Source organism: Chiloscyllium plagiosum, chromosome 39 (assembly GCF_004010195.1).
Source record: "Chiloscyllium plagiosum isolate BGI_BamShark_2017 chromosome 39, ASM401019v2, whole genome shotgun sequence".
NCBI lineage: Eukaryota > Metazoa > Chordata > Chondrichthyes > Orectolobiformes > Hemiscylliidae > Chiloscyllium > Chiloscyllium plagiosum.
Genome location: NC_057748.1, coordinates 26822086 through 26833582, shown reverse-complemented (window position 1 = coordinate 26833582; position 11497 = coordinate 26822086). Strand labels below are relative to the sequence as shown.

The 11497-nt window shown below is 56.7% G+C and overlaps 1 protein-coding gene across 1 annotated transcript in view; it reads right to left on the bottom strand.

Annotated features, from left to right (window-relative positions):
* The window catches only part of LOC122542048 (host cell factor 1-like), a gene marked incomplete at its 5' end in the record, with an annotated part of 48311 nt that overhangs the window by 12481 nt on the left and 24333 nt on the right, over positions 1-11497 (bottom strand). The window contains 8 exons of the mRNA XM_043679336.1: positions 2296-2414; positions 3758-4105; positions 5051-5414; positions 6208-6368; positions 6493-6757; positions 7678-7847; positions 7937-8075; positions 9847-9996. Coding sequence (XP_043535271.1) covers positions 2296-2414; positions 3758-4105; positions 5051-5414; positions 6208-6368; positions 6493-6757; positions 7678-7847; positions 7937-8075; positions 9847-9996 — 1716 coding nt within the window. The remainder of the gene's footprint in view (positions 1-2295; positions 2415-3757; positions 4106-5050; positions 5415-6207; positions 6369-6492; positions 6758-7677; positions 7848-7936; positions 8076-9846; positions 9997-11497) is intronic.

Below are 11497 nucleotides of genomic sequence, written 5' to 3'. Positions count from 1 at the left end.
ACACGGCTCCATGTTGAACGTCCATCCAGTTCAAGACTGAACTAAAACTGCTCAGCTAGAGAGCTGACCGCTCCCCTTTCATTATACAGGTCACTTCTAAAACACGATCTGAAGTCTCATCTGTTTACATTGAAACAAAAGGCCTCTCAAACTCCTTTCCATCCCTGTACCAAACCAGACTGATGGGAGCCCGGCCTGGTGTATTACCCCTCTGAAAAAAATCAAGGACAGAGTCGCCTTGAGCCAAGGAACAGCTTTTAGAAAAAAACAAGGGACCAGCTTTGTGACACAGTCTACAAGATGCACTGCTGTGACTCACCGAGGCTCCTCTGACAGCACCTTCCAAACCCACCAGCTTCTACCCCCTGGAGGATGGGGCAGTGCCAGCAGACACAGGGGGAACACCACCACCCCCTGCAAGATCCCCTGACTCACAGACATGCACCATCCTCGGGTGGAACGATAATGCTCGCCCCTTTAGCTCCAATGGGTGGAACACCCGTTGTAACTGCTACGCCACATGGACTGTGGTGGTTTGGGAAAGCAGTTCACCACCTTCTTGAGGGGGCAATCAGGGCGGGTGGTAAAAGCTGACCCCCACCCAGATCAAGTGGAACCATTTCAAGTCATCCCGGAAAGTGCTAATGGCCTTGAGGGATCTGTATGCTTCGCACGGTCAGGGTGAGTATATCATTTAGAGAATTTTGAGGAAATGTGGGAATTCAGTGTAAAGGGGATGAGATGCTTTTTGCTTGCTCTTCCCTGGCTAATGGTTTGTAGGTTTTTTTTTAAAAAACAGGATAAACTGAAGCACAGAATCAGGCGCCCAGTACAAAACAGTGACATCCCAGGGAAATCATAAGCTGATTGGTGATAGGAACTAATGACAGGGACGATGTTGTGGGTATTAAAGAGACCTGGGCACCAGGGGTTCAGGGCTGGGATCTAAATGTCCAAGGATACATGTCCTATCGATGGGGCAGGGTTGTCTTGTTAATAAGAACTAAAATTAACTCAATAACAAAAAATGACGTAGAGCTGAAAGGTGGAGAATCTGTGTGGGGCCACACGATAATGGGAGTTATGGACAGGTTTCCCAGCAATACTCAGGGTGTGGGGCAGAAAATAAATCAGGAGATCAAAAAGGAATGAAAGAAAGGCACTATTACAATAATCACAGGGGGACTTCAATTTGCAGGTGGGCTGGGGAAACAGGTTAGTAGCGGATCTCAAGGAAAGGAATTTGTGGCTTTCTTGGAGCAAATTTTAATCCCACTCACATTTTCCTTCTATCAGAGTCCAGGACCGTCCTGTGAAAGGGCAGAGATTCTCACAGCATTCTCCATGTAGCCCCCTCATGAACTTTGAGCACTCCTGTCAAATCTCCTCTGAGAACGGTCCTAACTTCCCTGGTCTCTCATCACTAAACCGTCTCACCCCCGCGCCCGTTCTCGCAGACCAATTCCACACTCTCTTCAATAGTTACACCACCTTTCGAAAGCGCGGTGCCCAGTGCCTGTACACAATACTTCAGCTGATGTCTAACAAGTGTGTCTGGATAGGTTCAACATCACCTCCTTGCTCCTGCACTCCACGCCCCAAGAAGGGTTTATGCCCAAAACATCGACTCTTCTGCTCCTCGGATGCTGCCTGACCTGCTGTACTTTTCCAGCACCACACTCTCTACTCTGATCTTCGGCATCTGCAGTCCTCACTTTCACCCTCGAGAGTAAGGCCCAAGGTACTCTATGTTTTATGTACTGCCCTCTCTTCCAACTTTATTGCCTTAAGCGCACACTGGTCTCTCTCTCTCTGCTCTTGCACCATCGTTACAGAGTGTCACCCTCTTTTCTTTTCGTTTTATACACAATCTCCATTCTCGTCCGGCCACACACCCCTGGTACTTGTCTCTGCACTGCCACCCACCAGCCCACTTCAGATTCCTCGCCAGCCTACTGTAGTTTTAAACCAGCCTGGCATTGCTTCCAGGTTTGGTGTCGCCCGCTGATTTGGGAAAGGGTCACCTGTGCTTGCTGGTAATATAAAACAGGAAAAGCAACGGCTTTCAGGAAAACGCAAAGAAAGAGACAGAGAGGCAAAACTGTCCAATGGGGTAAAATGCAACGAGACAGTCAGCGACCTTCACCAGCCCCGTGAACAATAAGGTCAAACTGCTCTCGACGTTGCTTCGAGAGCCCCCAACAGGATCAGGCGTGGCCGCACTGCATGCCAGAAATCCAAAGTGCTGTCGCGCCCCCCCTGCCCCCCCCCCCCCCACCCCCGCGAGCAGCTTACCGTGGTCGAGGGTTCAATCCCGTTGGCGACCTCGGCGAGGGTCGCAGCCGCCTGCAGCTTGCTGGGGCTCGCCGCTGAGACCGGCTGCGGAGAGGCGAGAGAGCTGGACGGTGCCAGGCCTGTGGGCGAGGGGACCAGAGGGTGAGTCAAGTGGCTCGCACAGCCCCCACCCCTCCCTAAAACCAAAACCAAATCCATGGATGCCAACTCCCCGGGGAGCGTCCCATAGGGCCGGAGTGATACAACATACAAAACAGGCCCTTCGGTCCACCACACCCCTGCTGACCAAGAAACACCTAACTGCAATAATTGGGTTTACCCACACTCGGTGCACAACCTTCCGTGCCCTGGCCTTTTAAATGCTCATCCCGATGCTGTTTAAATGTTGCGAGAGTACTCCCCTCCACCCACCCCTCAGGCTGCACATTCCGCGTCCCATAGGGCCGGAGTGATACAACATACAAAACAGGCCCTTCGGTCCACCACATCCCTGCTGACCAAGAAACACCTAACTGCAATAATTGGGTTTACCCACACTCTGTGCACAACCTTCCGTGCCCTGACATTTTAAATGCTCATCCCGATGCTGTTTAAATGTTGCGTGAGTACTCCCCTCCACCCACCCCTCAGGCTGCACATTCCATATTTCTACCACCCTCTGGCTCAGAACTCCCCTCGATCACTTTCTCCTCATCTTCAGCTTAAGCGGTCTGGTGTGAAGACACGCCTGCCATTGAGTGGTTGTTGGGTGGGGTGGGGGGGGTAGAATACTATACTCCCTCTTTGCGTCTTGTGGCTTTGTACAGCTCGATCAGATCTCCCCGCCTCCCCAGATCCTGCCTATCCACACCCTTCCACATAACACAATCTTCAACAGGAACGCCACATTTGTTGCCACAGACTAAACCCTGGCCTAAGTCAGACAGCACGGAAACAGATCATTCGGCCCAACTCCTCCATGCCAACCCGGATATCCTAACCTAACCTAATCTAGCCCCACTTGTCAGCATTTGGCCTATATCCCTCTAAACCCTTCCTATCCATGTCCGCCAGCCAGATGCCTTTTAAACATTGTAATTGTACCAGCCTCCACCATTTCCTCTGGCAGCTCGTTCCATACACGCACCACCCTATGCATGAAAACGTTGCACCATGGGTCCCTTTTAAATCTTTCCCCATCTCACCTTAAACCTATGCCCCTCTAGTTCTGGATCTCCCCCCCCCTCCACCCCAGGGGGAAAAGACCTTGTCTATTTACCCTATCCATGCCCCCACCACCGTCATGATTTAACAAACCTCTGTAAGGTTACCCCTCAAGCCTCTGATGCTCCAGGGAAAACAGCCCCAGCCTATCCAGCCTCTCACTGTGGCTGTAGCGCTAGGCCCTACCCGGGGTAAAGATGGCAGCATTTACCCTCGGCAGAGGCAACAGGAGAATCAGTTAGTCGCAGCGGACACGTACCCTCTGTGGTGGTTGGGGGGAGGAGCGGGTGGGTGCCAACATTGACGGTGGGCACCGCCAGCTCGCCAAGCCCGTTGGTCTCGCTGGAGGGGTCGTTGAGGCTGTCTGCGGGTGCCAGGGCTTCAGTGGGTAGCTGGGGCTGACTGGGCCCGGCTGACAGGAGCTGCTGTGGCTGCTGTTGCTGCTGCGGCTGCTGCTGTTGTACCAGGACTGCCAGATCATGCTGAGCCAGCACGGCCAGTGGGAGCGCTGCCTGCTGGGCATCGCTGGGCACTGCACTCAGCTGGGCCAAATCCGTCTCGGCCGGTTGCTGCTTCGCATCTGGCATCTCCATCGTTTCCCCGGAACCTGGAAGGGAGAGGGTGGACAAAGCAGACAGATAAAGAAGCGAACACAGCGGCAGACTGGAAGGGAAATACAAATGTTCCTTCCTAAACCAGCCCAGCACACGTCAGCACTGCTTACAAAAGAAGTATTGCAACGTAATGGATTTCCACCCATACCGTTATCATGCTAATGCCTCATGTAACCAGCAGCCAATAGAACGAGGGCCAGCGCCGCCCGGCCGGAGGGCCAGCGCCGAGGGAGCGCCGCCCACCGGAGGGCCAGCGCCGAGGGAGCGCCGCCCGGCCGGAGGGCCAGCGCCGAGGGAGCGCCGCCCGGCCGGTGGGCCAGCGCCGAGGGAGCGCCGCACTGCCGGTGGGCCAGCGCCGAGGGAGCGCCGCACTGCCGGTGGGCCAGCGCCGAGGGAGCGCCGCACTGCCGGTGGGCCAGCGCCGAGGGAGCGCCGCACTGCCGGTGGGCCAGCGCCGAGGGAGCGCCGCACTGCCGGTGGGCCAGCGCCGAGGGAGCGCCGCACTGCCGGTGGGCCAGCGCCGAGGGAGCGCCGCACTGCCGGTGGGCCAGCGCCGAGGGAGCGCCGCACTGCCGGTGGGCCAGCGCCGAGGGAGCGCCGCACTGCCGGTGGGCCAGCGCCGAGGGAGCGCCGCACTGCCGGTGGGCCAGCGCCGAGGGAGCGCCGCACTGCCGGTGGGCCAGCGCCGAGGGAGCGCCGCACTGCCGGTGGGCCAGCGCCGAGGGAGCGCCGCACTGCCGGTGGGCCAGCGCCGAGGGAGCGCCGCACTGCCGGTGGGCCAGCGCCGAGGGAGCGCCGCACTGCCGGTGGGCCAGCGCCGAGGGAGCGCCGCACTGCCGGTGGGCCAGCGCCGAGGGAGCGCCGCACTGCCGGAGGGTCAGTGCTGAATGCAATACAGGACAGGTCCGGGGATTGGGGGAGGGTCTCGTCGTACCTACCCATCGCAGCCTGCTGGGCAGCCTGCAGTACAGCCTGGAGGGCAAGGGCCTGCACCTCCTGGGAGACAGCTGCCTGCTCGGCTGCCTCTGCAGCTGCTGTGACTGCCAGCTCTTCTGGAGTCAGCCCTGTCACCGCGTCCGCCATCAGCTCCTGGGGGGGTGCCAGCTGTTCGGTTGCTGTGCCCTCGCCGGTCTGCAGTGGGGGCCCGCTCTCTGCCGTTGAGCCAGGCGGCACTGCCTTCTCCCCTGGAGCCGACTGGGGGCCAGAGACTGGGTCTGGGGCCAGAGGCTGTTCGCCGGTCGAGGGGCTGGGCTGTTCCGTCGACGTTGTGACGTCTGTGCCTTCCGATATCCTCGCCACGCCCTGCAGCGAGAGGAGAGGCAGGAGCGAGTCCCATCAATATCACAAATCCATCGACATAACCCCAGCTCACAGCACAAAAGAACCTGGAGAGGGCAGTGTAGAGGGAGCTTTACTCTGTATCTAACCCCGTGCAGTCCCTGTCCCTGGGAGTGTTTGATGGGGGACAGTGTAGAGGGAGCTTTACTCCGTCTCTAACCCCGTGCTGTCCCTGGGAGTGTTTGATGGGGGACAGTGTAGAGGGAGTTTTACTCCGTCTCTAACCCCGTGCTATTCCTGTCCCTGGGAGTGTTTGATGGGGGACAGTGTAGAGGGAGTTTTACTCCGTCTCTAACCCCGTGCTGTCCCTGTCCCTGGGAGTGTTTGATGGGGGATCTTTACTCTCAATCTGCTCAAGTTCTTTAGGTTACACTAAATAAACCTGTACTCATTCTTCTCCGGTAACAATAAGAATCGCCTGGCAGATGCAATACAGTGGCAGCTGAGTAGTTTGATGGTTCGTTTCTCTCGATTAAACCTTAGAACCTGATGCAGATAGCTGGTTCAGTAACACCATCAAACAAGAGCTGCCTCATCATCTCAATGTGGTCAATTTAAACTGGTGTTAGCCGTTGAAGCAGGTAACATCTCAATTTAGGAGTGAGTCATCAATACCCTATAAAAGGTTTGTGATGGGCACAGGGGGTGGTATCCATGGCTAATGTTTAACACCGTACTCCCGCTGACTACCAGACCCTGACGCGACGTCACGGATTGTTTTGGTGACCGGAAACCCTGTTGCCATACGCTCACTTACCGGGATGGAGGGCCCGGGAGCTGGAGTAGATTGTGTCACCGTGGTGTTAGCCCCGGTCTGTGCTGCAGACACCGTGGTTGCCGTGTTGGTTGTGCCCGCTGTCGCGGTCTCCCCGTGCACTGTCTCCGGGAGGCCCTGCGCGTTGGTGGGCGGAGGCTGGACTGCGGGAAGAGTCAGAGGAGGGGGGAGGTTATTCGGGAGCGTGAGAAATCCCGCAGCCACGAGCTGGCGGAAAGACGGCTCCGACGTTTCCCAGCCCAGGTCTCCGAGCCGCCCTGCGCTTACCCTGGTTGGCGCCCATGTTGGCAGTGACTGTCGTGGCAGTATTGGTGGTGTTGGTCTCGGACGTCTCGTGGGGAGGGTTGGAGCAAACCAAGGGCGGGCTCCCGGACGCCTGGCCCTCAGTCTGCCCGCTCTCAGGCACGTGCACCAGTGAGGGCTGCTCCATTGTAGGGGAGGCAAGGATGGTGACGGGCAACTCCTGGATTGATGACGTCTCCACCCCGGTGGGCGCAGCAATTAATGTGACTCGTGTGGCTTCTGACGCAGCCTGGGGGTGGGGGTGGTGAGAGAGAGAGAGAGGGGGGGGGAGGTAAGGACGGGGAAAGAGAAGAGAATGCAAGAAGGGGAGGTGGAGGCAAGGAAGGGAGCAGGGGGGGAGAGAGACACGCAGACAGAGAGAAACAGAGATGGAATTAAACACGACGAGAGTTCCCTTCACTAAATCTCGAAGGTTGGTTGGGGAGACGCGCACCTCACTGGGGAATAAAAATTGCAAAGGCATTCACTGTCCCCTCTCCCTCCTCGGTGCAGACCTTACCACAGGGGGACCCATCCTCTCAGCCTCCAGCCTGTCAATCCCCAACCCCACGCTGCCCACCCACCTCAGCTTCTGCGATGCCATCATCCTCTCGGTCTTCCAAACTCTGACGGGGACTGGTCCAAGCTGCTCACCCTCTCTCCGGAAGACAGACCCCCTTCTCCCCAGGGAACACAGTGCTCCTGGTACTGTTCTCCATTCACTCATGGAACGTGGGTACCGCTGGCTGGGTCAGCGGTTACTGGCTGTCCCTAACTGCCCCTTGAGAAGGTGGGGGTGGGTGGCGGGGGGGGGTGAGCCTCTGCGTTTTCTGGGGTTGAAGGACAGCCACGGAGCTGTTAGGGAGGGACTCTGGCCTCACCTACCCCCGTGTGGTTGGGACAAGACTCTCTGACTGATATATTCCAAGCGTCTTGCGACGAAGACCAACTTTTCTTTATGTCTCAGTCATCACTCTCTACATCGATGTACTCACTCCTTCAGATTCCTATCCTGGGTTACCCAGATGCCTCTGCACTGCAGCGTCGTGCAGCCCTCACGGTCTCTCCATGCTCACACCAGGCAGCAATTCCACATCCCCCGCCGAAGTGGAGCGTTTCAGACCCCGCCCGCCTCCGGACAGTGCAGACAGAGCAGAGACTCGGAGTTACCTGCATGGCGACGGTTGGCGTGCTGGCCGTGGCGAGGCCGGACTGAGCGGCCGACACGGTGATGACCGCCGAGTTGATCAGCTGGCTGGAGAAGGTGCCCAGGCTGGTGGGGGCGCCCACGCCAGCAGCCCCTCCGAGAGAGCCCGTCACCGTGCCCAAGGTGGTCACACCTGGAATGTGAACGTTCCTGCAGTTAGCGGGAGGATGGACGCCCTCGATACCGCGCGATGTGGGGTCTGTATGCCGCGGGGACACCTACCCGTCGTGCTCTTAACTACCAGCGTGGTGACAGCTGGTTTCACTGCCGAGACCGATACCGGTGTCACTAACCGCATACCGCTGACCGGGACGGTGCGCAGAATGGTTCCCGGTTGCCCCGGGGCTCCCTTTAGTAATACCTGAGCAAAAAAAAAAGCACGTGGCTAGATCAGTGCACACAGAAACCAGCGACCCCCTCTCCCATTGCCCCCTCCCATACAGGAGGAGCAGAGTGCACCAACCCATCCTTCTGGGAACCAGCCGGAATCCCACGCTGTGTACCCCAGATCATGGCGGGGTACTGACCATACACTGCCAGCCCTGGGCTCAGGGACAAACTGCACACACCAACACCAGATGCTCACACACTGGGACCTGTACGCGACAAATGCAAGGAATGTGTCCAAGCCTCTTGCCTGTAACAATCTGGAGGCAGGAGGGGTGGGGGGGAGGGGAGCCTGACAGGCGCCTTTCTCCACAGCTGTCACTTGGTCGACTCGATCATGAGGCAGGAACAGGCCATTCGGCCCCGCTGACGTGAACACACCCCACCCGCCACCACCGTGACCACCGTTCTCCCTCACTGGCCTTTGGAACACAAGCTGGTGTGAACACAAGCTGTCAGGAAGCTCTGTGCCCACGAGCAAGCGGGTTACTTTCAGATTCTGTAAACAGTGACAGTGTACAGGACAGCGTGCCCCACACACGTCTCCCTCCCCCACCCCCCAGCGCTTGTATCCAGTCCCCCGACCCACCCCCTACATATCCAGTCCACTGTTAAACATGCCGGTACAATTCCCCTCAAACCCCACCCACCCCGCGGGAATGAGGCTGTTGGAGGGGCAGAAATCTGGAGGATGTTGCAAAGCGATGACCTGGGGGTGTTGGGGAGGGGGAATTGTTTGATGGCGTTCGCACACTGGGCCCTCAATATCACGCGACGGCTGATACAATCCAATCGTGGGATGCAGGACAAACGTCATTTCTTGGGAGCAAGGAAGGACGGGGGGAGGAGCTGGGGAATGATTGGGGACGCGATGCACCGTCAGCAGTGAGAGTTCGAGGGGGGGGGGGGTGGGTTAGAGCGTGAGCCGAAGTGGGAGCCGCAGCCGTGGGAACTGTTCTCCTTGGAGTACAGCCAGGAGGTGGGTTTTTAAAAACAGCTGGCGAAACACTGTGGGGACACTGGTTCAAATCCTACCAGAGTCGAGAGTGTGGTGCTGGAAACACACAGCAGGGTCAGGCAGCATCCGAGGAGCAGGAGAATCAACGTTTCAGGCAAGAGCCCTTCATCAGGAATCTTTCCAGGGAAACCGGTGGCGTTTTAACTGCAATAACAATGGCACAAACTACAGGCTCCTCAGGAGCAGAGACCGCTGCTGATCACTGGGAGAAACCCAGGGATATCTCTTCTCGGAGGACATCAGTCATTCCCCCAGTGTAGCGACAGGCTTCGATTCGCAACCATCCTCCGACACAGCCCCGGCAGGGCTCTCGGATCAAGGGGGCAGTCAGGGAGGGTGACAAACATTGGCCAGCCAACCGAAGAATACTGGACACGAAGAGGAGCCAGCAACAGAGAAGGAAAAGGCAGGAAACACCGCGTTTGAGAATAAGCTCCAACGGAATCTGGAAGGTGCCGCCTGAAAGGGCAGGGGATCCAACAGAAACCATCAGAGGGAATCTGAGCAGAAAGCCTCGTGGTGGGGGGCTGTGAAGTGGTGTGGGAGTGGGGTTAACTGGATAACATTTGAAGCGAGTAATGATGGGTAGGACGGCCTTTTGTGTTCCGACTTTCTAACTTAAGCTTCCACATTCTGCACCGTGCGCGCACAGCCGTGTCACACTCACCCCCGTCCTACTTGCAGGCCCCACGACCCCAAGCTGCTCTGTTCCACTGCGGGCACTAACCTGTGTCAGCCCCTGCTGGCTTGTTCCTCCGCTGATCTTTGGCACAGCGGTGATGATCTTGGCGGGGCTGTTGGTGCCCGTTGACATCACCTTGGTGGTGAAGATGGTGATCGGAGACTTCATGCCAGTATTGCTCGTGACCCCTGGGGTTTAAAAACACAGCGCCGGGTGGGTTAGGCAGTAGGACAGACATTGGACAAAGGCGAGACTCTTCCTCCACTCCCTGCATCAAACATGGCTGCTCGCAAACGGGCAGCTCACTCACCCATCATCTACGATCAGACGGACAGCAATTTGCTGAAGAGCCCCGTGTGCGCTGGCCATTCCACCACCAGCCAACTTGTCATCACCAGACGGGCTGGCAATGTGGCTCACCAACTACTGGGTCTCATCCAACAAGGAACCTGCCACTCATCGCAAGCGTTGTTTACACAGCTGCTTAGGCAAACAACAGGAAAAGGCACTGAGGAGCCAGGACTGGTCAGGGATGGGGGACAGTGTACGCGATTGAGATGCAGACGGCAACAAGGAATCCATTTCTCTGTGAAACGATGAGCACTTATGGACAGCCAAGGACTCCCGCCAGCCAGTGTACAGTCCCTCGATCAACCTCTCACCCAGCAGGTAGCTTACAAGGTGGCATTTGTATGCTGGAACAGCAAATGGAAGGTTAGCTTTTGTTGCCAAGAGATGAAAGCAATGACACTAAATTAAGATGTCCTTTCTGGAACCGATGATGCACACCAGCTCTGGCAGTGCCCACCAGTCACAAAGGACCTCCAGTGTACTCATGGGCACCAATACACCCATATTTCCTGGTGCTCAGAAGAAAGGACAACCCCATTGAGACGAGAGACATTCTTTCACATCTGGGCAGGGTTTAAGTGCTGAGAGGCAGTAGGGTGGCGAGTCCAGGACACGGTGTGCTGGCAGAAAAGGGAGTAGACATCCCTGCTCTCAGAGGGGCACGTGATCCTTCAATACTGTCCAGCCCAACTAACACCAAGTCACTCACTACACCCAAGGTCGGGAAGTGGACAGATTGCTGGGAATTCAGGGACGAGGCAGGAAGGTGCAGTTTTTGAGTCACACATCACAGAAACAGACCCTTCGGCCCATGCCGACCATAATCCCAAACTGACCTAGTCCCACCTGCCTGCACCTGGCCAGTACCCCTCCAAGCCTTCCTATTCATGGACTTAGGCCAAATGACTTTTAAATGTAACTGTACTCACTTCCTCAGGAGATTCATTCCACACATGAACTACGCTGTGTAAAAAAAAACACTGTCCCTTATGGATTTTTTACATCTATCGCCTCTCACCTTGAAGATATGCCCCCTATTCTTGAAATCCCCCCTACCCAGGGGGAAAACACCCGCCATTCACCTTACCCATGTCCCTGATGATTTTATAAGGTCACCCCTCAGCCTCTGACACTCCAGTGTCCAGAGTTGAAAAATGTGGTGCTGGAAAAACACAGCAGGCCAGGCAGCATCCGAGGAGCAGGAGAATCGACGTTTCGGGCATAAGCCCTTCTTCATTCCTAAAGAAGGGCTTATGCCCGAAACGTCGATTCTCCTGCTCCTCGGATGCTGCCTGGCCTGCTGTGTTTTTCCAGCACCACATTTTTCAACTCTGGACACTGGAGT